General features: G+C 49.6%; 8 protein-coding genes across 8 annotated transcripts; 4 read left to right on the top strand and 4 right to left on the bottom strand.

The window, feature by feature from the left end:
* Positions 1 to 471: 471 nt before the first annotated feature.
* Positions 472 to 2,073, bottom strand: ARB_02800 (uncharacterized protein; the record flags this gene model as incomplete). The annotated part of the gene is made up of 5 exons (XM_003010857.1): positions 472 to 843; positions 935 to 1,156; positions 1,211 to 1,572; positions 1,740 to 1,843; positions 1,976 to 2,073. The coding sequence occupies 5 exons, from the start codon at positions 2,071 to 2,073 to the stop codon at positions 472 to 474; spliced, it is 1,158 nt and encodes a 385-aa protein (XP_003010903.1).
* Positions 2,074 to 2,577: 504 nt separating this feature from the next.
* ARB_02799 (uncharacterized protein) lies at positions 2,578 to 4,249 on the top strand (the record flags this gene model as incomplete). Its single annotated transcript, XM_003010856.1, has 2 exons — positions 2,578 to 3,393; positions 3,479 to 4,249. 2 exons carry the CDS (start codon positions 2,578 to 2,580, stop codon positions 4,247 to 4,249), a joined length of 1,587 nt encoding a protein of 528 aa, XP_003010902.1.
* Positions 4,250 to 9,659: 5,410 nt separating this feature from the next.
* Positions 9,660 to 16,705, bottom strand: ARB_02798 (myosin class II heavy chain (MHC), putative; the record flags this gene model as incomplete). Its single annotated transcript, XM_003010855.1, has 2 exons — positions 9,660 to 16,663; positions 16,690 to 16,705. The coding sequence occupies 2 exons, from the start codon at positions 16,703 to 16,705 to the stop codon at positions 9,660 to 9,662; spliced, it is 7,020 nt and encodes a 2,339-aa protein (XP_003010901.1).
* Positions 16,706 to 17,650: 945 nt separating this feature from the next.
* ARB_02797 (GPI-anchored cell wall beta-1,3-endoglucanase EglC) lies at positions 17,651 to 18,771 on the bottom strand (the record flags this gene model as incomplete). The annotated part of the gene is made up of 4 exons (XM_003010854.1): positions 17,651 to 17,901; positions 17,968 to 18,125; positions 18,193 to 18,450; positions 18,512 to 18,771. 4 exons carry the CDS (start codon positions 18,769 to 18,771, stop codon positions 17,651 to 17,653), a joined length of 927 nt encoding a protein of 308 aa, XP_003010900.1.
* Positions 18,772 to 18,906: 135 nt separating this feature from the next.
* Positions 18,907 to 19,994, bottom strand: ARB_02796 (uncharacterized protein; the record flags this gene model as incomplete). The annotated part of the gene is made up of 3 exons (XM_003010853.1): positions 18,907 to 19,156; positions 19,314 to 19,495; positions 19,605 to 19,994. The coding sequence occupies 3 exons, from the start codon at positions 19,992 to 19,994 to the stop codon at positions 18,907 to 18,909; spliced, it is 822 nt and encodes a 273-aa protein (XP_003010899.1).
* Positions 19,995 to 20,063: 69 nt separating this feature from the next.
* Positions 20,064 to 20,698, top strand: ARB_02795 (uncharacterized protein; the record flags this gene model as incomplete). Its single annotated transcript, XM_003010852.1, has 2 exons — positions 20,064 to 20,263; positions 20,419 to 20,698. 2 exons carry the CDS (start codon positions 20,064 to 20,066, stop codon positions 20,696 to 20,698), a joined length of 480 nt encoding a protein of 159 aa, XP_003010898.1.
* A 159-nt stretch (positions 20,699 to 20,857) lies between these two features.
* Positions 20,858 to 21,659, top strand: ARB_02794 (endosomal cargo receptor (Erv25), putative; the record flags this gene model as incomplete). The annotated part of the gene is made up of 3 exons (XM_003010851.1): positions 20,858 to 20,926; positions 21,046 to 21,253; positions 21,319 to 21,659. 3 exons carry the CDS (start codon positions 20,858 to 20,860, stop codon positions 21,657 to 21,659), a joined length of 618 nt encoding a protein of 205 aa, XP_003010897.1.
* A 670-nt stretch (positions 21,660 to 22,329) lies between these two features.
* Positions 22,330 to 23,115, top strand: ARB_02793 (uncharacterized protein; the record flags this gene model as incomplete). The annotated part of the gene is made up of 2 exons (XM_003010850.1): positions 22,330 to 22,485; positions 22,639 to 23,115. The coding sequence occupies 2 exons, from the start codon at positions 22,330 to 22,332 to the stop codon at positions 23,113 to 23,115; spliced, it is 633 nt and encodes a 210-aa protein (XP_003010896.1).
* Positions 23,116 to 23,708: the final 593 nt, after the last annotated feature.

Below are 23,708 nucleotides of genomic sequence, written 5' to 3'. Positions count from 1 at the left end.
ACTTTTTTTTTCCGGTGCTACTGACAAAGTCCAAAAAAAAAAAAGGGAACAAATGTCCCAATTGAGTTATGTCCGGTAACGCGGTAAGGAGGCTAGAGAAGGTAGTCTACTCGACAACCAAAAGCACCACAGAAGTGAGCTGATCCTGGCGTTTGTCTGTCAAGTGAGGCGAGTTAGAATTAAGCTGACCATGCCACTGAAGAGCAATGAGTACTGCCAACAGTTTTTCTTTAATCACAAACGATGGGATTCAAAGTGCTAAGGGGTAAATTAAAAAAAAAAAAAAAGAGGCGGAGGACTGAGAGAAGGGGTATCTCCGTGATCGAGCAGATAAAAACAAGTATCAAGTATGCCGTATTCTGTGAATGTGATCCAAGATGTGTGTGCAAGTGGTATGTGAGTGTGTCAATGTGTGCAGTTTGTTTTTAGTATGCTGTGTCTCTCGTTTGTTTATGTTGACTCGGAGCCAAATTATGCAAAGCTTCTGGGAAGGAATGGACAGGACGAAGGGCCGTAGAAGCTGAGGATGCAGGGAAGGAAGCAGCTGGCAGAGGAGGAGAAGAAGTAGAAGTAGAAGAAGCAAAAAGGCAGCTTTTTCAGCGTCTCTTCGTTCGTCTTCTTCTTCCTCTTCTTCTGCGGATTTATCTTGCTGCTTGGCTGATGATCTCTGCCCCGGCTTGACGCTGGACGGGTGGTGGTGGTGCTGGTGGTGCTGGTGGAGAGAGCTCCGACGAGGCCACACCACAGCGTAGCAAGCTGCACCCCCAGGAGGTCGACGGGAGCTCGGACAAGGGACTGAGCTCGTCTCCGGCGCTTGATCTCGGGCAGACGAGAGTGCGTAGGCTGTATAGCAGCACCAGTTGAATGAGGGTGGATTGTTGGGCGTGGGGGAGGCGACAGGAGGCGAACGAGGACGGCCGTCCGAGACACCAACAAAAGGAGAGGCTAACAAGCCGGCAGACACAGGCAAAGGAGAGACGGCCAGGATGCGGATGCGGCCAACGACAGCAACGACGTATGAACAAGAACAGGAATGAAGAAGAAGAAGAGAGAGGAAGAGGAAGAGAGGAAGAGAGGGTGGTTGATGGAGGAGGTGACGGGAGCGAGGTTGACGGCGGCGACGGTTTTTAGGAGGTTTTTGTTGTTCCCGTTTAGGCTTGGGGGGGCAAAGGGCCAGGGCTTGGCGGGCAGCGCAGACTTACAGGCTTACAGAGAGACAGACGTCAGAGCCGGCCGGCAGCGAAGCTGGCTGCGGGCTGATTAAAGGCTGATTAATGCGGATTACTAGGCGGGTGTTGGGAGGTGATTTGACGGAGGGAGAGGAGGTTATTAGATAGGGATAGGTAGCTAAGGGGTCGGTGATGGTGATGGTGATGGTGATGGTGATGGTGATGGTGATGGTGATGGTGATGGTGATGGTGATGGTGATGGTGATGGTGATGGTGATGGTGATGGTGATGGTGATGGTGATGGTGATGGTGATGGTGATGGTGAGGTTCAACGGCTGGAACGAAGGGACAAGGAGGAAACGGTGAAGTGCGGGTGGCAGAGAGAAGAGAGCAGGAAGAGCGTCTACGCTGGAATCTACGCCGTTTTATATCTACTCTGGCAGGCCGGCATTGGGACAGCTGACGGCCGTTGAGACAGGCCGAGTCGGTGATGCAATGGCGCTGGCGTGTCGGCTTGGGCTGCTCGATCGCCTCAAGACGAGCCACTGGAACGGCTATGCGTTTAATCACAGGTTATCCCTTTTCGTCTGAATGTAGCTGGCCTCCTCTCGCAGTCACTGTCGATGTCATCGTGGCTGTCAGCATCGCTGTCAATAATGTCGCTGTCGCTGTCGCTGTCGGTGTTCTTGTTGTTGTGTTGATATCAAGTGTTGATTGCTATGGGGCCTGCTTAGTTATCTGATCATCGCGCTTGGTTATCTTTTTTTTTTCCCCTGCGCAGCCAAAGCGTCGGGACTTCAACCAACTTCAACTCTTCAACCTCGACGAGACGGCGGCGACAACACAACCAACAGCAGCCCCAGGAAAACGCTGCAACAGTGGTTGGCGGTAAGCTCACCCCCATTGGAACTGCGGGATGTGTGTGTTTTACTAACTCTCGTTTTTAGCAGAGGTCGCCTGTTGCGTGGATCGTTTCGTCATAACCCTACTCTCCCTCCTCCTCCGTTCTCGATAAAAGGCCGGCAAACCCCCCCGTTGTCTGGCCCTGCCCCGCAAGAAGAACACCTCCCTCCTCCTTTCGGGGGAGAATCCCCTTCGAGCCTGGGGTTGGCCTCTTCTGCTGGGAAATAGCTCTCTACTGCTGCTCTTTAATTCAGTCCCGCCATCGGTGCTGGGTAGTTCCAATTGTGTCCATTAACACTACGCCGTTGCTGCTCCTCCGTCGGTTGGCTGTCTGATCTAGACTACGCCCATAGCAGCTAACTGCTGGCGTTCCCTGGGTCGCTTTGCTCTTCTGTGTGTCTGAATTGTTCGTCTCGGTCCCTCGGAAAAGGCAAATTGGACACGCCGCCGCCCACTCCCTAGACGCGTCATCGAGTTTGGATATTAAAGTGCAACCAGCCAAATCATGGTTCGAGTGAACACTCTTGCTCATCGTGCGCCTGACAGCCCTAGTAGACAGCTCCTGCAGGACTTGACCAGGGATCTAGAACAGGTTCGCATACATGGCGAAGAATTAAAACTTGTCAAAGCTTATGAGAGCCGGACTTTCTACGAGAAGCTTGATCGGATAGATCGGGAGAGAGAAGAGGTTCACACCACCGCGCTCAATGCCGCGGCGGCAAAGCGTGACCAGAGAAGGCTACAGGCAGAGGAGACGCTCCGACTCCATCTGCAGGCGGTAGAGGAAGAACGCAGACGGAAAGAAGAAGCTGAGAGACGGCGACAGGAGAAGATCAGGCAAGAAAAGGAGGAAAAAGAGCGGAAGGAGAGAGAAGAGGCTGCCAGGCTCGAAGCAGAGCGCAAAGCAAAGGAAGCAGAGAAAGCTAGACAGGCCGAAGAAGCCGAGAAAGCAAAGAAGGCCGCCGAGGAAGAGAAGGCGCGACTCCAGCGGGAAAAGGCCGAGCAAGAGAAGAAGAAGGCGGACGATGACTCGAGAATCAAAGCAGAAGAGGAGGCAAAACGGAAAGCAGCCGAGGCAAAGGAGCAACAAGCGGTAACGAAACAGGCAGCCCTTGGTATCAATCATCGGACCCAGCAGGAAATCCAAGAGCATGAACGCTACCTGAAGTTACATACTCATCTGAAGGACTTCCGGTCCTACATGAGAGCCCAGACAAAGTCAAACGCCATCCTGAAGCAGCATATGGGTGACATGCGCAGAACTATCCGAAAGTGTGTCGGCCAATTGGTAGCAGACGATAAGACAGCAAACCAGAAACCCGTAAGTACCTCCTTTTCCCTAATAGGTTATCACTGAATGAGATTACTGACTAATTCTTTTTCTTTTCTTTTTCAATTTTATGCAGACAAGGGAAATCGCGGCGATTCTGAAGAAGGCGCAGGAACTAGCAGAACCCAGCGTAGATATACGGCAATTCATCGCGTTTCCTCCCCCGAACATTGCAAATGCCGAAAACCCACAGGTCCCGGCTCTCTGGGTATACCTGCTGAACATCCTCGCGAAATCTGTCCTTGCGCAGCTTATGGCTGAAGCAGGCGTGACTACAAAATGCGCCGAACCACTAGGCGTGCTTACAGCGCAGATATTCTCCATGGATGCCTTTTGCTACCAAGGCCAATCCATGATCGACATTCTCCTGGCAAAATACAGATTCCTCTGCCCTGTGCTCTGGGGCTTCTACGGAGACCAATCGACCGATCAAGGAAAAGCAGCGATTGGTTGGATCCGAGAAGAGAAGAACGGTCCATTCATAAGTGCCCAGCTCCACGAGGAGCGCATGACAGGCCTAGGAGCCGGATACGCAGCCATAGCATTACGAAACTTTGCTAAAAGTCCGCGTCAAAACCCTTATCCCAACAGCAATTTCTGGAAGTCACTTTCGTATATCGTCAACGTGCCCCCCACAGAAGTACAAGATACGCATCTTGTCGTGCTAACGGCCATGCTGCGCTATTCTGCACCCCGCATCGTTAATTTCTGGGGTGACATGGGTGTTTTGGCGCTAAGGCAGGCTATCGTTTTGTTCCCTGCAAAGCTTCCTCGCAAGTCAACGCAAAGAGCCATGGTTGAGGACCTCCGAGATATACTTGCCAGGGAGAAACGCATAATCATTTAGCCACTCGACATTATTACCTCGATGTTTTATTTGTGAACGGTCACTTTTTTTACATCATATTAGCAAGCGATTTTGCTACGCATTTTTAATTACATGGCTTGAATTTAACGCTACGTCGGACTGGCCGTCCACTCAGCCACGATATACAATCCACATACATACGCATCTACTGTGTGTAGCCATATCATTCCTCCGGGTATCTCGCGACAAACCACCAGCGCCTCATCGCATCGCCACAGGCGCATACGTCGCCCGCGAACATTCGACTTATCAGGCATCGAGCTCAAACCGTTTAGCCTGAATAACTTTACGCTTTGCGTGGCCAATTTTCTTGCGCTAGTCCATTCATTACCTTGGTGTACATGTACATTACGGAGTATTAGAGTCTGGGTTTCATTATAGTTGTTTTCTTTTCGATTCTCTTGTTGGTATTTTTCCTCGGAGGAGTACGGTGAACTAGACCCGCAGGGCGTTGGCCACTGGATATGAATTTTCTGACCAAGGGGGAAATATAAATATTGGGTGAATTTACTGCACCTTGATATTCTTTTATTTGCTTTAATAGAGTATCCAGTTTATGTTGTACCTTTTTTTCCAAAACTTTTATTCATGGCATTAGTATAATCCAGCCTACGGTTACTGAGAACTCTGCTCTCTTTAGACAAATATCCCCGTCTGCGAGAGAGGGATAAATATGATATTCATGTAGCTTCGCTAATATTTATCTCTATGTATATATCGTCCATCCAGGATCATGTATCACATTTACCGTCCTTGCGGTATACTCGATGAAAGTCGATGAGGTCAATTCTAGCTATGCCAGATAGTGTTAAGCTCGATCAAGTGGGGACAGAGAAAGCTAAAACGTCGAAGGTTTGAGCCTCATTGCTATGGATCCACATGTTGATGGGGAAGTACAACATGCTTGTCGAGAATATACACATCTAAAGAGTTTGATAAAACTATGTACAAAAAATAGTCTCTTTTTATTATTATTATTATTATTATTATTATTATTATTATTATTATTATTATTATTATTATTATTATTATTATTATATTTTTTTTATAAGAAAAAAAATGAAAAGAAAATATGAATTACTATTATCGACATTGACGGTATTGACTGAAGACAATAAATCTTTATGCGATGCCTGTCATTTTGGAGTGAGAGCTAAGCATGGCGAATTCCGGTATAAGTGCGTTGAGTATTATGACAGATTTCAAATGGGCTTACAGGATGGGTTTCGGACCAAAGCGTACCATGCTGAGCGCGAGGCTGTTGACCAAAAGTACACCTCTGGTTGAAGAGCAGCAAGAGCTACAGATCATCAAAAGGCAGTATCGATATATTAAATCTGAGGTCAATAATAAATATCTGTTTAAATTGACGCGGGTCGAAAACAATTAAACGGACCTTGAGATCCTCGAGAGGGCGTATTCAACTACTACAATAACGCGAGTTGTGGTAGCTTCTTCCCTCCAAGACTACAAAATATTGACCTAGGAAAGATTCAGAATTAATGTTATTCAGTACCTCTGGGTATCAATAGATTTCCATGGGCAGAGGAAAGTTTGGCGCCATCTTACTGAGTGGAACGACGTAGATACCGTGAAGGAAACATACCTGGTACCAAGACTTTGAGGGGTGTATGTTGAACAATTTTTTCAAAGTGACTGAAGTAGCTTTAAGAAAACCCAAAGAATAGTATGCAAAGCACAAATTCGACTCAACAGATGATATTGGTTGACTAATGCAATTCCAGGTCCCAAATTATACAAAAAAATACAGCAAGGGCCGGATAATGGAACCATTGCTATTGTCCTACAACTGACGGGCGAATTCCAAGAAACTAAAAGGAAATGCATTTTGATCAATCAGGAGTTACGAGAACAGTTGTGGGCTGTGTTTGCAAGTAACTCACAAGTGGAAGGTATGTTCAATATATTGAACCCTGGGAATTTACTCGTCATTATTCTAATGGTTTGATTTCGAACTAAATGGCAAAGAGCTTACATTCCTCAGCCGTAACAACCCTACAAAGAGATATCTCTACTTTCGTTCCATGTACACATATTGGTATGCAATACGAACAGGAAAAATCTCAAACGGGTGGATAAAGCTGAGAACAACCAATATTTATAGGCATTGATAGGTCCTTTTCTTTCAAAACTGGCTTTGATACCTCTTGGTAGAAGAATCTCCGGCTTTGCGCTCCTGATGCCCTGCGTACCGGGAAGACGTTCGACGCGCCAGTACCCTCCAAAGTGGCAGGTATTGCAGTGTCTACCAGAGTACGGTTAGTGGTAGTAGAGGCTTCTCGACCCACCGGCAGGGGCAGCAGTAGGGACAGCGGCGAGGACATTCAGGGGAACGGCAACGAAGAAGGCGGCGATTAATAATTGTCAGGCTTTCAGGAGATGCAACAATATAATACTGACGTATAAATGAAGGAATAAATATCATCCTAGTACAGATACAAATAGTTATAAAAAGGTTGTGGCTTCACAGATACGTAGTAGTAATCTCAGACTGGAGCCGCAATGCAGCCTTGAGCGAGAGTTACATGGTTTCCTGCAGGCCAAGGGATACATCAAACTCGAATGTACGCTGCCCCCAGCCACGTCAGCCGCTTGTGACTCCAGTACTGACACAGTCGAAACAATCAAATGTTCGTTCTTGACAGCTCTGGTGCTCAATTTTATAGGGTCATACCGATGTACTAGTTATGTATGTTCTATGTTTGGGATGGGGCTTCCAACGCATCACCAGAGTATAGATATACCCTGACTGTGGCTGAAATAACGAACAAGATAGAGGATTACGCGTGACTTTTCCCTGTTATCCAATATTATCGGAGAGCAAGAAGTTATTATGTACTCCTGGGCATGCATATACATGCATCCAGGAGCCCATGTCCGTTGATGGCTTGCTGTGCAGTGGGTCATGCAATCTCCAGCCTACTTAGTTCGTCCGTAACTATGTGTCCAACGGAGAGTTAGTTGACCATGCCAGGGTAGCGAACCCACTGGTAGACGGGTTTAAGGCTTTTACCATTAGTTGACAAACTTCCGACGGCTAAACGGCTCATTGATTCATGTGCGGTTCTCCCTGCATCTGCACCTCCACGACACATCTTGTCAAGACAGATATATGCCGCAGGAGCCGAAGGGGTTCAGCGGAGTGGATGATCGATCTATTCAGGGCAGTGGAGATTTTCAACGGCTGTGGCTCAAGAGTCGGGCTGAAGAAGGGAGCTGATGATTTACAGTTGATTGTCAATCGTATTGCTTTCTATGCTCTTCTGTTCGAGGCTCAACCTGGCCCTCTTTGCTGTACTCCGAGGCTCGGACGAATATGTCATTTAGCCCCCTGGGCCATGGATTTGGTTATATATAGAACCATCACGGCATCCACCTATTGCTCTTGGACGCCCAGGGAATGAAATTGCGTGGCTAGAACACCTGCACAAAACGTTTACAAACAAAAAAGAAGGGAACATGTCTCAAGCGAGCGCTGGGGATAAAGATGCTAGAAGGAGAGAATACAACCGAAATGCTCAGCGGATATTTAGTGAGTTTCCAAGGGCTCCGAAAATAGCAACTATTAACAGTTCTCTAGGGCAGCGGCGAAAGGAACATATCAGGAACCTTGAGCGAGCACAAAATGAACGGATCTCAAGCCAGACGGATATGATAGAGCAGCTGCGACAGGAAAATTTGGAACTTCGGAGGGAGAATGAGTCGTTGTCAAGGCTAGGGTCGAACTGCAGTTCCCCTTCAATGCTCTCAGTTAGGGTCCCTTCACACTCCAGCTCAGGAGAAACGGACTCCCTTATAACTATGAACGACTCCATCTCCAATACGTACTTTCCCGGGGCCCCTGAAGCGCCTCCCAATCCTGCACTCCCCACTAGCAGCTCCATACATGAGCTTAGCAGGTTACCTAACCGACTATGCATCTTTGCTCCGTACGATATCAACCGGATCCGCAGCTATCTACACTTACTCTTTCACCCAGTATTGAACCTCGTTGTGGATGGAACACAACTCGATAGCCGAATACATTTTCTCACCCTCGCAAGACTGGGTCCTTCCCTTCCTCCATCATTGCAACCCACGACTCTGCAACTCCAAGTTCCACATAATGACCGTGGACAATTAACTATCTGGGGAGAGGATTTTCTTAATGAAATTTCATGGGAGTTCTCAGTGTCGGTATTGGAACAATGGGGCGGCTGGTTCCTCCCTTCGATATGGCATGAGCGTGCGGATTTCTGGCGTCGTCATAGAAGCGATTCCTTTTTGGCCACTGGCTAGCTAAAGGCAATACTGGGAATTTATCTTTTCGTGAATTTCAAACAGTTTCATAGAGAGGGTTGTACCTAATATCACCTCTACTTTCATGTTATTTTTGACATTTTTCTTCAAGCACTTGAATTTTTTATGTTCAGTTAACTAGTTTCCTTTAGATCTCAAATATGTTTAACTGATTTCCATTCCAGCCATGATAGCTACAGCTGCTATTTAGTTAGAATCTAAGGCGGAATACCAGATTCTTAAGCCCCATGCTCAGGAACGTCATAGTTATGTCACTGTCAACAGTAAGGAAATAATAAAATGTTAAACGTCATTGAAGTCAAAGACCCACTTGATCGTAAACTTAACCTTGTTGCCCGCTTGTCAAGGTTTAGCGCGAGGAGCCGCTCAATCCAACCCAACAACCTCGGGTCGTCAATAATTATACAGAGTAGATGGGGAGGGTGTTCGAGGTACAGCGCACAGTTGGGCAGTGTGTGCAGCTTGGAAGTCCTAAGTATATGGAGCTAAGGTAGGAGTATCCCGCCATCTGGAGAATCATGTCAAATACTACTTCTTTTGTCTGCTATGGGCTAGTTAACTTTGGAAGGCAATGAACTACTGAGGATCCAAGCATTTCCAGCATTAGGCTGCCGTCAAGTGATGGACGACGAAGGAGGTAAAAAGAAGAGATGGGTGAAATGGAGGAGAGATAAACGATGGACGTGAATGATTAGTTATACAGAGAGAAGAATAATAGTAAGGGGAAAGCAGAGTCGGTATCACAAATTCTAAAAAGGAGAGCCGTAAAAGAACAAAGGAAATAAATAAATAACCATTGGGAAATTAAATATATAAGGTAAACAGGGTGTTGAGAAGGGTGGAAAGATCGTAATCGCTATGCAAAAAGGGTCCAAATCCAAAGAAGTGTATTAGAGTGGGAGGAAGGGGCGAGGAGAGGGAAGTGAAATTGTAAAAAATGTGCTGGTATAAGATTTTAAAAACATGGAACAGTATATGAGTAAGGAACGGGGCCAAAAAAATAGATCAATATGAAAGTGAAAAAAAAAAAAAAAAAATAGAGAAATGAAAATAAAAAGTCATTGAAAGTTTATATCTCAGGGCCAAATGGTCCTTCGATAGATCGGGTGCCAGGTTCTCGCCCAATTAGGCCGCCAATGACACTGTCATTGTCATTGTCATCTGTCGAGCTGCTGGCGCCATAATGCATTGTTTCGGCATCATGGTCGTAGCTTGAATTGCGTAGCAATGGTGGCGTCGTGGGAGGCATAATGTTTTCTAGTTGGCGGCTGGATAATCTTCGGATGCCCGGATTCTGCCCTCGTAGCGGCCGGGTTTCGGCATACGTTCGTCGTCCTATCGGGGCGGGCGGCACGACAGGCGGGTCACGTGTATTTGAGCTAGGGGGCGTCATAAGTCCAGAGAGAAAGCCTTGAGATGCTGTCAGCGCCGGCTTGGGCGGCTTGGACGGAGTGAGCTGGTCATCGTTGTGGCTACTGTTGCTTGAAGATGCCGTGGGTGCCGAATTATTGTTGTTGTTGCCGCTGCCGCCATTCCCCTTACGCCAGTTCCCCCACGCTGCAGCTGCAGCTAGCGGCAATGCGCGAGGGGAGGACGCAAGGCTGGTAAGCGATGCTATGCTAGGAAACTGGCTATTGCCTCCGGACATAGCCCTCTCCTTTTCCTGCTGTTGCATCTGTAGGTTTGCTCGAAGGCGAATTGCAGCATCACGGACCGTGTGCTGGTCGAATGATGGCTGTGAGACGGCTCGGATGAGATCTCGGAGATCATCAAGGCGGACACTTAGTAATTCACGGAGCCAGTTAATTTCTGTTTCCTTCTCCTTGATCTTCGCAGGAGCATCCCTGTCAACGGTAGATAGCTCTTGTTCGAGTTCTTCAATTCGTCCTTCACGTTGTTGCAGCTGGTCTTGCAATACCATGATCGATTCCCGCAAAGCCTGTGGTGAGATCTTATCGGGAACTTCAGATCCTTGAGCATAAGTCATTGATGGAGAGGTCGTTTGAACCGCCTGCTGAGGCGCTGGAGTGGCCTTAGCAGTCTGAGCAGCCTCTGCAGCAGCCCGGGCGGCAGACTTGGCAATTTCGAGCTTCTCCTCAAGACTTGCTACCCTCTCCTGAAGGTGCTCAATCTTCTCATCACGCAGAGCAACAACTTCCATATAATGGGCTTCATCACGTTGTCTATCCTCCGAAGTGTTGTGCATAGCACGAGCGTGTCGTTCCCGGAGGTCGTTGAGGGTACGCTCGTGCAAGCGACGTTGATCTTGAATGGCCACTTCCTTGGACTCAGCAGCATCATGAAGAGCGGCTAGTTTGGAATCTCTAGCTTCTGCAAGCAAGAGTTCGTATCTTGCCTTGGCAGTTTCGGAGTCCATCTTAGCATTGTCGAGAAGGCTCTGTACATTGGAGATTTGAGCCTCCAGCTCTGTCCGAACGAAGTTGACTTGATGATGTGCGGCACTGAGATCCGTTTCTAGCAATGCTCTTACACGTTCAGCTTCAAAGTGGCTATTCTCAATCGCCGCCTTGGCTTCACGTTCAAATTGGGCAGCCCTGGCTTGGTGGTCGTGACTCTCCTGTCGAACTTTCATCAGCAGTGCCTCAAGCTTATCATTTTCGTTCTGAGACTGATCTAAGATAAATCTCAGTTTCGTGGCTTCCATCTCCTTCTGCTCAAGATCGCTAATGTGAAGTTCCAATTTCTGTCGCTGTTTATGCTCACGGTCAAAGTCGGCCTTTAAGGTATTGTATTTGATGTTAGCCTCGACTTCCTTCTTCCTCCATTCAGCTTGTTCATTGGCAATATTCTTGATAAGCGAAGTCATATCTCCTTGTAGTTTCTCAAATCTTTCGCGGAGTTTCTGCTTGACGTCCGTGCCTTCATCGGTCTGAATCTTAAGAATCTCAATGGTACGAAGAAGATCATTGTTTTCTTCTTCGAACCTCTCCTTCTCTGCTCGAGCTTGGTCCGCGCTTGTTCTGTATTCATCTAGGGTGCCTTGAAGATCGATGTTCTTGTTCGATAGTTCTGAAAGAGTAAGACGCATCATCTCCTGTTGTTCTTGAAGGTCCCTAGAATGCTGTTCAATCTTCTGGGTTTGAGACAGATGTTGGCTCTTGACCAATTCCAAAGCCTCCTCAGCGGCGGCCTTAGCTTCGCGTTCAGCCATAATACCCTGCTCAGCAGCCTCCGATCGTTGTTGAGCTAGAGCTAGAGCATCCTGGGCAGCTCGTCGAGCATTGTACTCGTTCTCAGCGCGCTCATCAGCTAGTCGAAGCATGCTCTGTAGCCCCTCAACCTGTAGTTTAAGCTTCTCCATTTCTGGAGCCAAGTCAGGCTTCTCCTCAATGACCACCTCCTTGGCCTTGAGAGCTGGATGGTCTGAGATGCTCTGTGAGATGACATCTCGGATGCCATCTGTCTGACTTTGCTGTTGCGATACCAAGGCAATGGCAGCTTTCATTTCGGCAAGCGTGGAGGTTACTTCGGACAGATCAACCTTTGGAGCTGGCTCTGGCACAGGTGTTGGGCGGTGTGTGGCCAGTGCTTCAGAAACAATGGCCTTGATTCTCACAGCGAGCTTATCATGCTTATTCCGAGGAGACCGTGACCGGTGATCGCCATCATCTTCTTCATCCTCGTCATCAGCGTCGCTATGCTCCACCCTTGTTGAACGAGGTTTATATGAGGGATTCTGTGAAATCGCTACTTGGATGGCAGACAAGCTTCGCTCGATGGGAGCAAGATGGTCTCCCATCGAAGACCGAACTATGTCTTTGACATGGGTTTCGAAGAATGGTGCTCTCTGTCGAAGTTCTAGATCGTCACCAGATAGAATTGCATCATCCCAGTCACTGATGTGATCTTGCGGTTGAGTGTTTAGTTGACGGATAGAAGGCGGGCCGCCGACTGCTGGCTTGCGTTGCACGAGAGGAGAGGGCGAAGGCTGAGTACGTTCATATGTTGGTATCTCGGGGCTTTCCTGCTCAAATGGCGGCTCGTCTAGCAGGCAGGGGCTAGGAGCGTCACTGCGAGAAACTTGTCTTTGTGCGAGGTTGGACACTGAGTTATTAGCAGAAGAAGTTTGGAAGACAGGTTTCGAAGGAGATTCCCGTCTCTCAACACCAACACTTGAGTCGCCGTCGTTGAGCTGTTTCATGACAGCATCAATTTCATCTTCATCTGAAGAATTGACGCCCTCAACAGTGGGTTTCTCATCCTCTTCAATCTCTTCAGCTTGTTCAGCTGCCTTGAGACTAGCTGTAAGAGCACTCTGGCTTTTGACAGGCTCAGGGGAATCGGGTTCGGAAACAGCGTATCGTGAAGCGTAGAGGCCTTGTTTCTTTGGCTTGGAAATAGGGGTCTGTAGGGGTGATGCAACTGGGGAAATAGGCTTCAACACTGGAGGCTTGCTTGATATGAACTCGAATGGCTTGGCAGTAGGTTTGAGTACTGAGGTCTTGGGTTGATCAGCGATATTTTCCCCCAGTGACTCGTGCTCTTCTTGATCATCCCCTTCAACAATGGTATCTTGTTCCTCTTGGTCAACAGCAGCATCTTTATCTGCTCCGACTTCAGGTTGCGCGGGCTGAGATTCTAAAGTCTCCTGGTCATCGACAATCTTCTCATCTGCAAGAATAGAAGGATGAGCAGCATTGAATGCAGCAGCATCTTCTTTGTTTTTGAACTCAAACTGCTTGATATCGTCGTTTTCTTCAACAATTTCACCTTCTTCCACTTCTTCAAGATCATCGTCATGCGCGGACAGAATAGTCTCGATGATCTCCTCTTCAGTCCTCTTGCGGTTCGCAGCTATTTCAGGAGGTACCTCATCACTGTCTTCAATCAGAGTAGCAGTGCGTTTGGAATCGGCCGCAGCAGCAGGTGACATGGTAAACATAAGTTCACGAGTAGTGTCACTATGGTCACCGCCATGACTTTCGACGCGACGAGCCCGTTTTTCTCGGCCCTGAGCGCCAAATCTACCAGATGCATCGCCATCAGGTTGGTCATTGCTCTCTTTTCTATCCCCCGGACGCACAATAGGAATGGCTTTGGACGCCTTGGTAGGTGGGACAATTGCTGCCGGATCAAAGTTATCGAATATCTTAGTTCGTGGGCCTGATGGAGAAGGTTTCTGTTCAGATGAGGGAAGAGTGAAGCTTGTTCCGGGATTAAACACTGGCGCCGCAACATTGAAGGTGGCGGAAGAGAACTTGAAGTTACTCGGAGTGGATATTGGTTCTTGAGGTTTCTGGATTGGAGCGAATGCTGGCGCTTCAACGTTGAAACCGCTGGAATGTGCGCTGTGGGAAACGCTTTGCGGCACATCCTGATTGAAAGCAGGCCGTGGATGAAAGCTGCTGAAGGTTGGCTGGAAGGTATTATTGGGCATGAATGAGAAGTTGGTTGGGGAGAAAGAGGATATGGAAGGGTCGAATGCCTTGGCAGCGACGTTGAGCTTTGAAATGGAGGATGTGGACTTATGTCCCGGGATGAATGTTGAGCCAGTGCTTTGTTTAGCCTGGTGAGTGTGGTAGTCATCCACGGGGGAGCGGACATCCTTGACACTGGGATTTGTTTCAAGATCAGATGCCTCTTCCTCGATATGAGACTTGTGAGCTTGTTGCTCATTGAAAATATGTTGTTGGAGTCGACTGGACTGGTTGATCGATTCAGACGGGAAGAAAGAATGCTGTTGGCCCATCTGTTGGCCTATCTGTTGTTCAGGTGCCGTCCATCGAGAATTCATCAAGTTATCCTCCACTCTCGGCTCATCCTCGAGTACAGGATTCTCCATCTGGTAGTCCCTTTCAACCCCCTTTTGCAGAGTCTCGCTCACATTGTGTCGATGGCCTCGAGGGGTTGGATGGGCGATTTCAGGGCCAGAATGGGTTGGTTGAAGGGTGGGATCTGCTTCCCCTTCCATTTCAACGTTTGGTTCATCCATGGGCTGGTGATGCATGGTGTTTTCATATTCATTCATTCGACCCTGTGGCGTACTAACACCATAGGGGTTGTTAAAGTGTGAATGGGGTAGCATACTAGCCATGCCAGGGTACTGCTTCGACTCATCGAGTATAGGTGAGACAGAGTGCAGCAGAGAACCTAGGTTGGGCATGTTGCCTATGTTTGTAGGAGTGATGCCATTTGGCCTTATACCATAAAGATTCTGTGGAGTATGAGTGCCGTGTGCCGGCGGAGTAGGCTGGAATGGCAAGAATGGGTAGTTTGTTTCATTCCCATACACCGGCTGGAATTGCTGAAAGGGAGATTCGGGATGGAATCCAAAGGGTGATGCAGGCGAGTTCATTGAACTGATGTTGGAAGTTGCCTTTGTGGATTGGTTGAAAGCCGGAGAGAAAGGGTTCTGCATCATGTTCAGATGGTTGCTGCCGGCAGAGGAGGTAGGGACGGGAGGAGAGATGGTATGTCCTGGTAGCATTGGCATCTGAGAGGAGTTGCGGCTCATGGCTCCCGGCGTAGGAGACATGATGGGGTTGGGCTCTGGATCTCCCAGACTGACGCCGAGAGCACGAAGTTTCTCTTCCTTTAAGAAATCGACATACTCTTCCCAAACGGACTGATCTGGGAAACTGACATGGAACTGCTTTTCTTCGAGTTCCCGGCGGGTGTCTGCAGGATCAGGATGGGTCTGGCGATTCTGCAGATCGACTGTGACCGGTTCTCCGCGGCCAGTTCCTCGAACATCGTATCCTTTTTCTTCCCAGCTATCCAAGATCTGCTCCACGTCGGCGGGTGTTAGAAGTCTTTTCCCCCCTTCGGCCGATCCACGGCTATCCTCCAGAGGGAGTGCGATGATGCATTGCTTTCCACGCCAGGCGACTTTCTTTTTGGGTCGTAGGAAGGCTGGAGCGGTGCGAATGGTCTCTTTTGGTCCACTAGGCAGAGGCTTATCTAGGGCATCTTCCACCGGTGTTGGAGGAAGTGGGAGGGGCTTATCTGTGGGCGAGACATAAGTATGTTGTTGTGGAGGCGGATGCACTTCCGGTATGTTGAGTGGCTCGAGGTTTGACATGGTGACGGAAGCGCAGTCCTCGTCGCAGGCTTCAGACTGGGATTGGGATCTGGCAAGTGAATGAGATCTCGATTGTGATTGAGACCGGGATTGAGAGCGAGACTGGGACCGGGACGATGGTTCAGGGTCCTGGCCAAAATCCCAAAAGTCGGACTGTTTCAGGGTGGCCGTGCTCGCCTTGGGAGCGTGCTTTGCCCTGAGATGAGCAGGCCGGGACTTCCAGCCAAACTCTGGTCTCTTCCCCTTGAGCAAGCTTGACGCAGTGGGCGTCTTGAGAAGATCTTCCTTGTAGTAGTTGTTGTTGTTGTTGTTGGCGTCGTCGTCGTCGTCGTTGTCGTCGTCGAGATCAAGCCAGCCTTCCGAACCGTCAACACGCTGCTGGTATGCGGTGAGAAACGAACCAACGTCGCTGTCTCCTGAGTCGTCACTCAACCAATTCGTCCGTTCCGAGCGAGGCTTCCCCGTCAGGTACTGATTGATCCAATCCTGCGTGAAATCCTTGATGGACTTCCCACGGTGCCGGCTGACGCTGCTCTCAGGCTGCAGGTCCCGTTCGAACAAGGTCGAGGTGAGTTCGGGAAAGGGTACGATACCGGTCTGGCTAGCGGAGTCCGGCAACAGCTGCTCCTCACCACGAGCGGTCGTACGGATGGAGAAGGGCGAATTCTCGAGGTCAAGCTCAGACTCGAAATCGCCCTGTCTGCTCCTCAGCTGCCAGGAGACGCTCCGTGAGCTGGGCGTGGCGTAGGGGGACCCCCAGGCGGCCGTATAGTAGGCACTGGCGTCTGTCCGCTTGTTGTCTGGCGAAAAGGTTGACGACTGCGCGTCTGAGGTTGGGCCGCGATATCCTCCTGCGGAGGGGACAGCGAGCGAGGTGCCTGCCGCGATGCTCGAGACCGCACCTGGAGTGACGGACCGGCGCAGTGGCAGTGTCAGCGTATGTTCCCGCTCGACTTCACCGTCGTCGTCTTCGCGGTGGAGGGACGGCTGCAGGATAACGGGATTGGGGGAATTGACTGCGAGAGTTGGGCCTACAGGTGATGCACACGTCAGTCACACGCAGCCAATGCCATTGTACGCCGGCGTCGAAGAAAGAACAGTAACTGTCGCTTCAACGCCGCAGGAAAATAACAACAAAAAGATATCTTACTGTCCGTCTTGTCTGATGCAGCAAGCACAAGCTCGCCGCGTTCGATGTCCGCCGGAATCTTGACGCATAGAACTCAACGGCCCTGGTGCTGCCGTTGGCTGTAGAAGCGTAGCAGGGCCGCAGTAGTACAGAGGAGCTGTCGCTGCCAGCCAGCAACCGTCGAAACCGACGCCCGAGAATATATATGTATATATAATATATATATAAACCGAACGAGAACCGCGCAGACAAGTAAACACGTCGTCTCTTCACCCCCCTTTTTCCCCCTTGTGCTTGGTGTAGTTTGTCGGAACCGTGGTTTAGCCCAGGGAACGAACCATGGCTCACGAACGAGGGCCGCTTTTTGGTCTTCGGGTCTTCTCGAGGCCGGATCGTCCGACGGAGAGGGATGTCGAACGCGATGAGGAAAGCGACGGGAAACGAAGACGCAAAGAAGAAAACAAGAGAAGAAGAAGAGGAGGAAGAGGAAGAAGAAAAGCTGAGCGTTAAGAAGTTGGAGGTTTTGTCGATGTCAAAAACGAGAAGCCAAAATTATTATTCTTATTATTATTTTCTTTTTCCTTATTTTTTTTTTTTGGTGTTCGCGACGCTAACTAACATTGATTATTTCTTACTAAGACGCGAAAAGGGGCTGAAGCCGTGGAGGGCGATAGTTAAGGGAGAAAAGAGACTTGGAAAAGAGGTCGGGAAGACGATGTTGATATTGATATTTGCACTCGTGTTGGTAATTAGAAAGCAGATAGAGCAGACGAAGTATATGAGACGAAGAGAAGGTGAGGTAAGAGAACCGGTGTATGTCCATGGCCAAGCTATGCAGATATACAACAACAATTAAGGATTAACGATTAGACTACTTGAGAGACCAAGCCTAGTCCTTCTTCTTATTGACCTTGCAGTCGGCGTTAAACTTGGGCTTGCGGTCAGCAGTGTACATGCCCCAGTGGGTCTCGTCAGCGGCATTGCCGTTGTCGCCGATGCTCTTGGGCTTCCATGGCTCGTCGAAGGCCTCGAAGTAGAAGGCGTCTACACCCCAGGCGAGCATGGCGCAGACACCCTCCTTGTAGAATTTCTCGGCGTTCTTGGTGCCAGCCTTTGCCGCGCCGTAGTCGGTACCGCCGTCTAGATAATATAGGTGTTAGTAAGGTATAATTATGCGATAGTCGAGGAGGGTACGGATGGACGAACCAGTAGGCCAGCCAGTTTCACCGATGGCAACGTAGGGACTCGAGCCCTGGGGGGCTTTGTCGGCAATACGCTTAGCAGCCCCGACCAGGTCGTCGAAGAGGGTTTTGGGGGCCTGCTCGATGGCCTTGCCCTGCCAGAATGCAAAGGCGTTGACCAACCTACATTGGTGTTAACATTTCGTTCAAGCATGAGAGACCACAGGCGGAAATATGGCAAGACACGTACAAGTACTTGACGCCACCCTCGATCAGGGCATCAGCAGTACCGTCGGCATACTTGTTCCAGCTGTCTGCAGTGCCGATCGTGATTTTGGGGAACACCTTCTGGACCTCTTTGATCTTTTTGAGTAGCTCTGGACCAGTGAAGTTGCCGCGGTAAAGCGTCTCAGAGCCAACGGTGATGGCAGCAACGACATCTTCGTTGCCTGGGACAGCCTTCTTCAGGGCATCTACATCGGCTTTGTATGACTCCTCAACATCAGGCCTGAAGCCGTTAGCGTCATCATTATCAAAGCAGAACGGCCATCCTTTTCGTGGAGACTTACCAGATACCGAGAACCACCTTGAAGCCCTTTGACTTAGCCGCTGGGAGGATGAGAGAGGCGCTGCCGCAGTCAGCAGCCGCGTATGTCCTGACAGTGGTGCCGTGAGCCTTGAGGGTGTCAAAGTCCTTCTCAAAGTCGGCCTGGTCCTTGCATTGACCATCGGGCCTCTTCACGCCTAGAGAGAACCCCAAGTTGCCGGCAGCGAAGACGGCAGCCGGGCTGACCGCCAGAGCCAGCGAGAGGGCAGTCGAGAAACGCATCCTTTATCGTCCTATGTTGGTGATGTGTCCAGGTGTCGAGTTGGGAGAGGGGTTGTTGCTAACGGTGTCGAGTGTAACGACAGGAATTGGAGGGAGGAGAGGGAAAAGCAAGGTCGAGAGGCAAACTCCAGAGTTTTATATGACGACGGCAGCGAAAGAACTTAATGGATCTTCCTCGTCCTTGTCTTCGTCAAAAAAAAAAGTCCCGGAGTCGAACCAGAGAAAAGAGCGCTGCTTAGTCATGAAACATCCGCAGGCCCAGACTTTTTTTGGTTTCTTTTTGCCCCCTGAAAGCTGGACTTTTAGGGGGAGAGTGGGCTGAGTGGACCAGGGTGCGAACATGTGTTTATACGGGGGGCCATTGGATGCTGGGGTAGGGCGCTGTCTGAGATAAGAGAGGTCGAGGTGGCAGCAGCGTTGGACAGGACACACTTATATCGACGAGATCAGGGTAGAATCGAGGAGCTAATAAGGCTCGCTAAACACGGTACCTGCATAGCGCCGTCTTGGTATCCGCAGTCGTGGCCGTGACAGTGGCTTACGACGGACGGATGTGCCGTCTGGCCTCGTCTGGATCAAGTCGCTTGCCGGTCTTGTCAAAGAACTTGGAGCAGATGCGTAACCACATCTCCTTGTCGTACTTGTCCGCAAGCTTGCTGAGCAGAACAGCCTCCTCTGTGCTCAGACTCTCATCTGCATATACCACCTTTGGGGCTTCTTTGCCCTGCTAAGTCGTTAACTAGCTGGACACGGCATTGCATAGGCGTGTGGATATGGATAATTTAAAGGGTGTACGGATTCAAAGGGGAGAAAAAGGGGAGGGGCATAAATACCTTTTTCTCATCGCCTGACTCCGTAAACACGACTCTCTTCTGAACGCTGTCTTGTTTGACCTTTTCTGGCTCTGGCTGCGGCTTCTTCGGCGGCTCAGGCTTGATGGCTCGCCATCGTTCTTTGAGCTCGTGGACCGGCCAGTTCATCGTCTCCGCGATCTTCCGCCAGCTGATGTTGTCCTCCTTCAGCCCCTTCAACTGGGCGTTGTCCTCGTCTGTCCAGTCCCGGACCACAATAGCTGGGACTACAGCGGCCTCAGGCTTTTGCTGAACGGCCCCTGGTGGTAGATTAGCAGGCGGAGGAGGGACTACGGTCGGTGGAGGCCCTGGAGGCCCTGCTGCCTGACCGCTGCTGTTCTTTGCCTCCTGAACCTTGGTGTATGGTGCCATCGCTGCGTTCAGGTCGGCTAGTCTCTTGCTCTCGGCCTTGAGCTGCGCTCTCTGCTTGCCTGTTAGCTGATGTTCCCCGTCTATGCAGCGGTTGAACGACTTGCCTTCCTGGCCACCAGCTCTCTCTCTGCCTTGAGCGCCTTGCTGCTCTTGAAGACATCGCCAAATGACATCCTAATATCCTGTCCCGGTACGTTTCGCGCTTTGGGTGTCATGTTCAAGGCTATTCTCCTTCGTCTTGTATCATGTCAGTCTAATGCTGTAGAATTGTATGTAGCGACGGTGTTTGAGCGGCTATTGATGTAGAGAGGAGGGTGAAGGGAGGTCCCTCGATCTAAATAACTAGCAGGCAGTCACTCTGGGCCAGCGGAAGCACTCTCGAAAAACATTCTAGACCTGCAGCTCTGTATACGCCGTAAAATAGCTTCAGCCATCCTATATCCGTCCATCTAGCTGCTATTCACCTGTCATCTTCATCGTCGTCTACGAAGTATTCTCTTTTACTCTCTTTTGCTGCCTCTTGCTATCTCTCTCCTACGCCCAGGATTGCGTATGTGGTCCGTGCGCTTCTGGACACGCAAAAAAGAAGGACGACGGACGACGACGAAGACAAGCAAGAAAACATCCTCAACCCCCGACTCGACGGCCGCATAGCACAGGTTACGGCGTCCAACAGGCTGTATCTCACCGTGTCTTCCTCTTAATTGTCCGTTGTTCGACCTCCCTGCGCCGCCATGAAGCTCGCCTTTTCCTCTCTCGCAGTGTCCGCCCTGCTCTGCATAGGGGCCGCGACAGCACATAACATTCCACTCAAGGCGCATTCGAGGGAGTGTTTCTTCGAGAACCTCCATGTCGATGATAAGATGAGCGTGGTTTTCCAGACGGGAGACACCGAGTTTGGCGGAAGCGGAAACCTCGACATTAATTTCTGGGTGCGTTGATACCTTGGTCGCCAAATGGACAGACAAACTGGCCAGAAGGAGCGGAAATGGGAGAAATCTAGATATACAGCAGCAGTGGACATGCAGGCTAACTCGTTGATGGAATACAGGTTGAGGATCCCGCCGGCCATAAGATTCACAGCAAGAATTCGATTTCCTCCGACGAGTTCACGTTTACCGCCAAACGGGATGGAAAGTATGTCTACTGCTTTGGCAACGAGGCCTGGTCGTCGAACAGCAAGGAGGTGACATTCAACGTGCATGGAACTGTCTACGTGCCTGCCAGTGAACACCCGTCTGACCCTCTAGAGGCTGAGGGTACGCATTCACCTTTTTCTTACACGCGGAAGATATGGATAGCTGGCTGACCTTTTGCTGTGCAGTAATGAGACTCTCCGACGAGCTCGCCCAGGTTAAGGATGAGCAATCGTACATCATTGTCCGTGAACGTACCCACCGTAACACCGCGGAGAGCACAAACTCGCGAGTGAAATGGTGGAGTCTCTTCCAGCTTGCTGTCCTGATTGCAAACGGCATCTTCCAAGTATGGTGGCTCAAGCGGTTCTTCGAGGTACCTTGTCCCTTTCCCCGTATATACCTAGACATACCGGAGCTAATTCATTCATATATCTACAGGTTAAGAGAGTCGTTTAATTCCTACCCGGTCTTTCTATCGGCGTACTATGAGATGAGCAACGCAATGGGTTTATTTTACGTGGAATAAAAAACAAACGCCAGGATAGTTGATAGATCCCGTCGGCCGGGCCGATTGGACGGCTGCCAAAAGAGATCGATTTGACGGATTCTAATATACCTTCATCTAGGGGCTGTTCTGTTCATCAAACAGCCAGCCAGCCTTAACCTATTAGCATTGTTTACTTGCGTGATGATATCTACGTTTTTCACTACCACTTTTCTTCTCTCTATCCTGGTCAAGTAATGAATGTCTGTCTGCTCGAGGTCAAGTCTCAATATATTGATATATCTAAGTATCGCGCATCCCCCCTACCCGTCCATGTCATATAAAGTTACAGATCGACCATGAAGCACCAGGGTAAAACCTCTTCTGCCCGACAGCCCAGCGTTTTCGGCGCTTTACTGGCCGGTATCAAGCCCTTTATGCACGAATTTTCTCCAGGCAGCCAACCAACTTGACTCCCTTGCTTGAAAAAAGGGCCCTTGGCATGCATGCATGCAAGTATGGAATTGCTGTTCAGCTTGTGTAAACATGCAGCCTGCAAGAGAAAAGAAAAGAAACAGGACAAAAACGACCATGGAGCAAACTCCTCATCTTCTGCCTCGTCGACCAGACGATTGCACCTATTTCACCACTGTTAAAGAGCTAACTAGCGCAGCAAGGAAGGCGTCGCAGCCTTAGAACGCTCAGTACTCAGATGGAAACCGACATGACTGCCGCCAATGGCATCGCTATGGCCGTCGAGCAGTTCTACGAAGAGCGCAAACAGGGCGACCTCCTACCGTTCTGCTGGCGGAACCAGGACTGCGGCAGCTGTCTTCGTGCTGCGGATTTTTGCAGTTGGTGCGCATTTGTATGTACTGGAGGATTTTCTTCTGATATATATATAGCCCTTGCTCAGATTATATATATATATATACCCTTCATTCAGCGCTCGAGATGCGTTTCACGTCTAACGTATCCTCTCCTGGCTGATGCTTCTGCATAGCTGACTTTGCTTGCATAGTCGTCTACCTGCGTGCCGAATACTTCTCCCTTCCCTCTCCTTGCTCCCTTGACAAATAGCTCGATATGCCCACTCGGCGCTAAAGAGAGGTGGGAGATACGTACCCGTCCATTTGGATGTGCGGTTAGCTCCGCTACGTTCCTCACATGCATTGTCTCGGTGATAGGTACACTGCTTCTGGTGGTTGTTGCATACCTTGCTTACCAGATGTGGATGGCGAAGAAGGATGACGAGGAACAGCAACAGCAGGAGGGAGGAGACGAGCAGCCTGGAGGCGATAGCTACGGGACTGGTGGAGGGTACGGGGGTACCCAGTTTGGAGAAGAGGGAAGCGGAGAAGGCATAGGAGGAGCGCTTCCTGGCCTTGTAGGCGGTATTTCGAGCTGGATGGGACAAGGACAGGAGCACAGAGCGCCAGAAACTATACCAGAGGAAGACGAGGAGCAGGAGCAAAATGAGCGCTCGCCTTTGCTATGACTAAAAATTTGGGTCAACCTGGAGGTTTCGGTTGAATACAAAACTATATACGGGTTTGGCTTTGGACATGTATGCTCTTCCGATTAATGAATAAGGCAGTTGAATGGTTGTTGTCTTATGCATGCCCTCCGACAGACTCGGGAGGGGACTATCTTGTCTATCAATCTCAACCTTTACAGACCTGGCTGACCTTATAGTCTACAATTGGCTTCTGACCTTTCTCGTAGATGAATCGACCAGAGGCAACGAAGATGCCGTTCTCGAGGGCCGCATGATCGGCGTCTCCGCTCTGGAACAGGTTACGGTTTACCTGTAAGCAATTGTGCCTATGACTGAGCTGCAGCCGGGGAAAGGGGATCAACTAACCTCGAACTTAAGGGTAGTGACTTGAAAGGGGGATCTGTTAGCGAGTTTCCGCCATTTATTTATTTTTCCCAGGGAGGTGGATGGATCATACATATATTCCCAAACTGGGTGCTTGCTGCCTCTTCCCTGCCAGTGAGAATGGCATTGATCTCGGGAGTCAAGTCAACGACTCCGGTATAATTGATTATTATTATTATTATTATTCTTCATTATACTCCTATGCAGTC

Source organism: Trichophyton benhamiae (genome assembly GCF_000151125.1).
Source record: "Trichophyton benhamiae CBS 112371 chromosome Unknown contig01320.20, whole genome shotgun sequence".
NCBI lineage: Eukaryota > Fungi > Ascomycota > Eurotiomycetes > Onygenales > Arthrodermataceae > Trichophyton > Trichophyton benhamiae.
The sequence above is the reverse complement of the archived record's forward strand: the minus strand, read 5'-3'. Positions and strand labels throughout refer to the sequence as shown.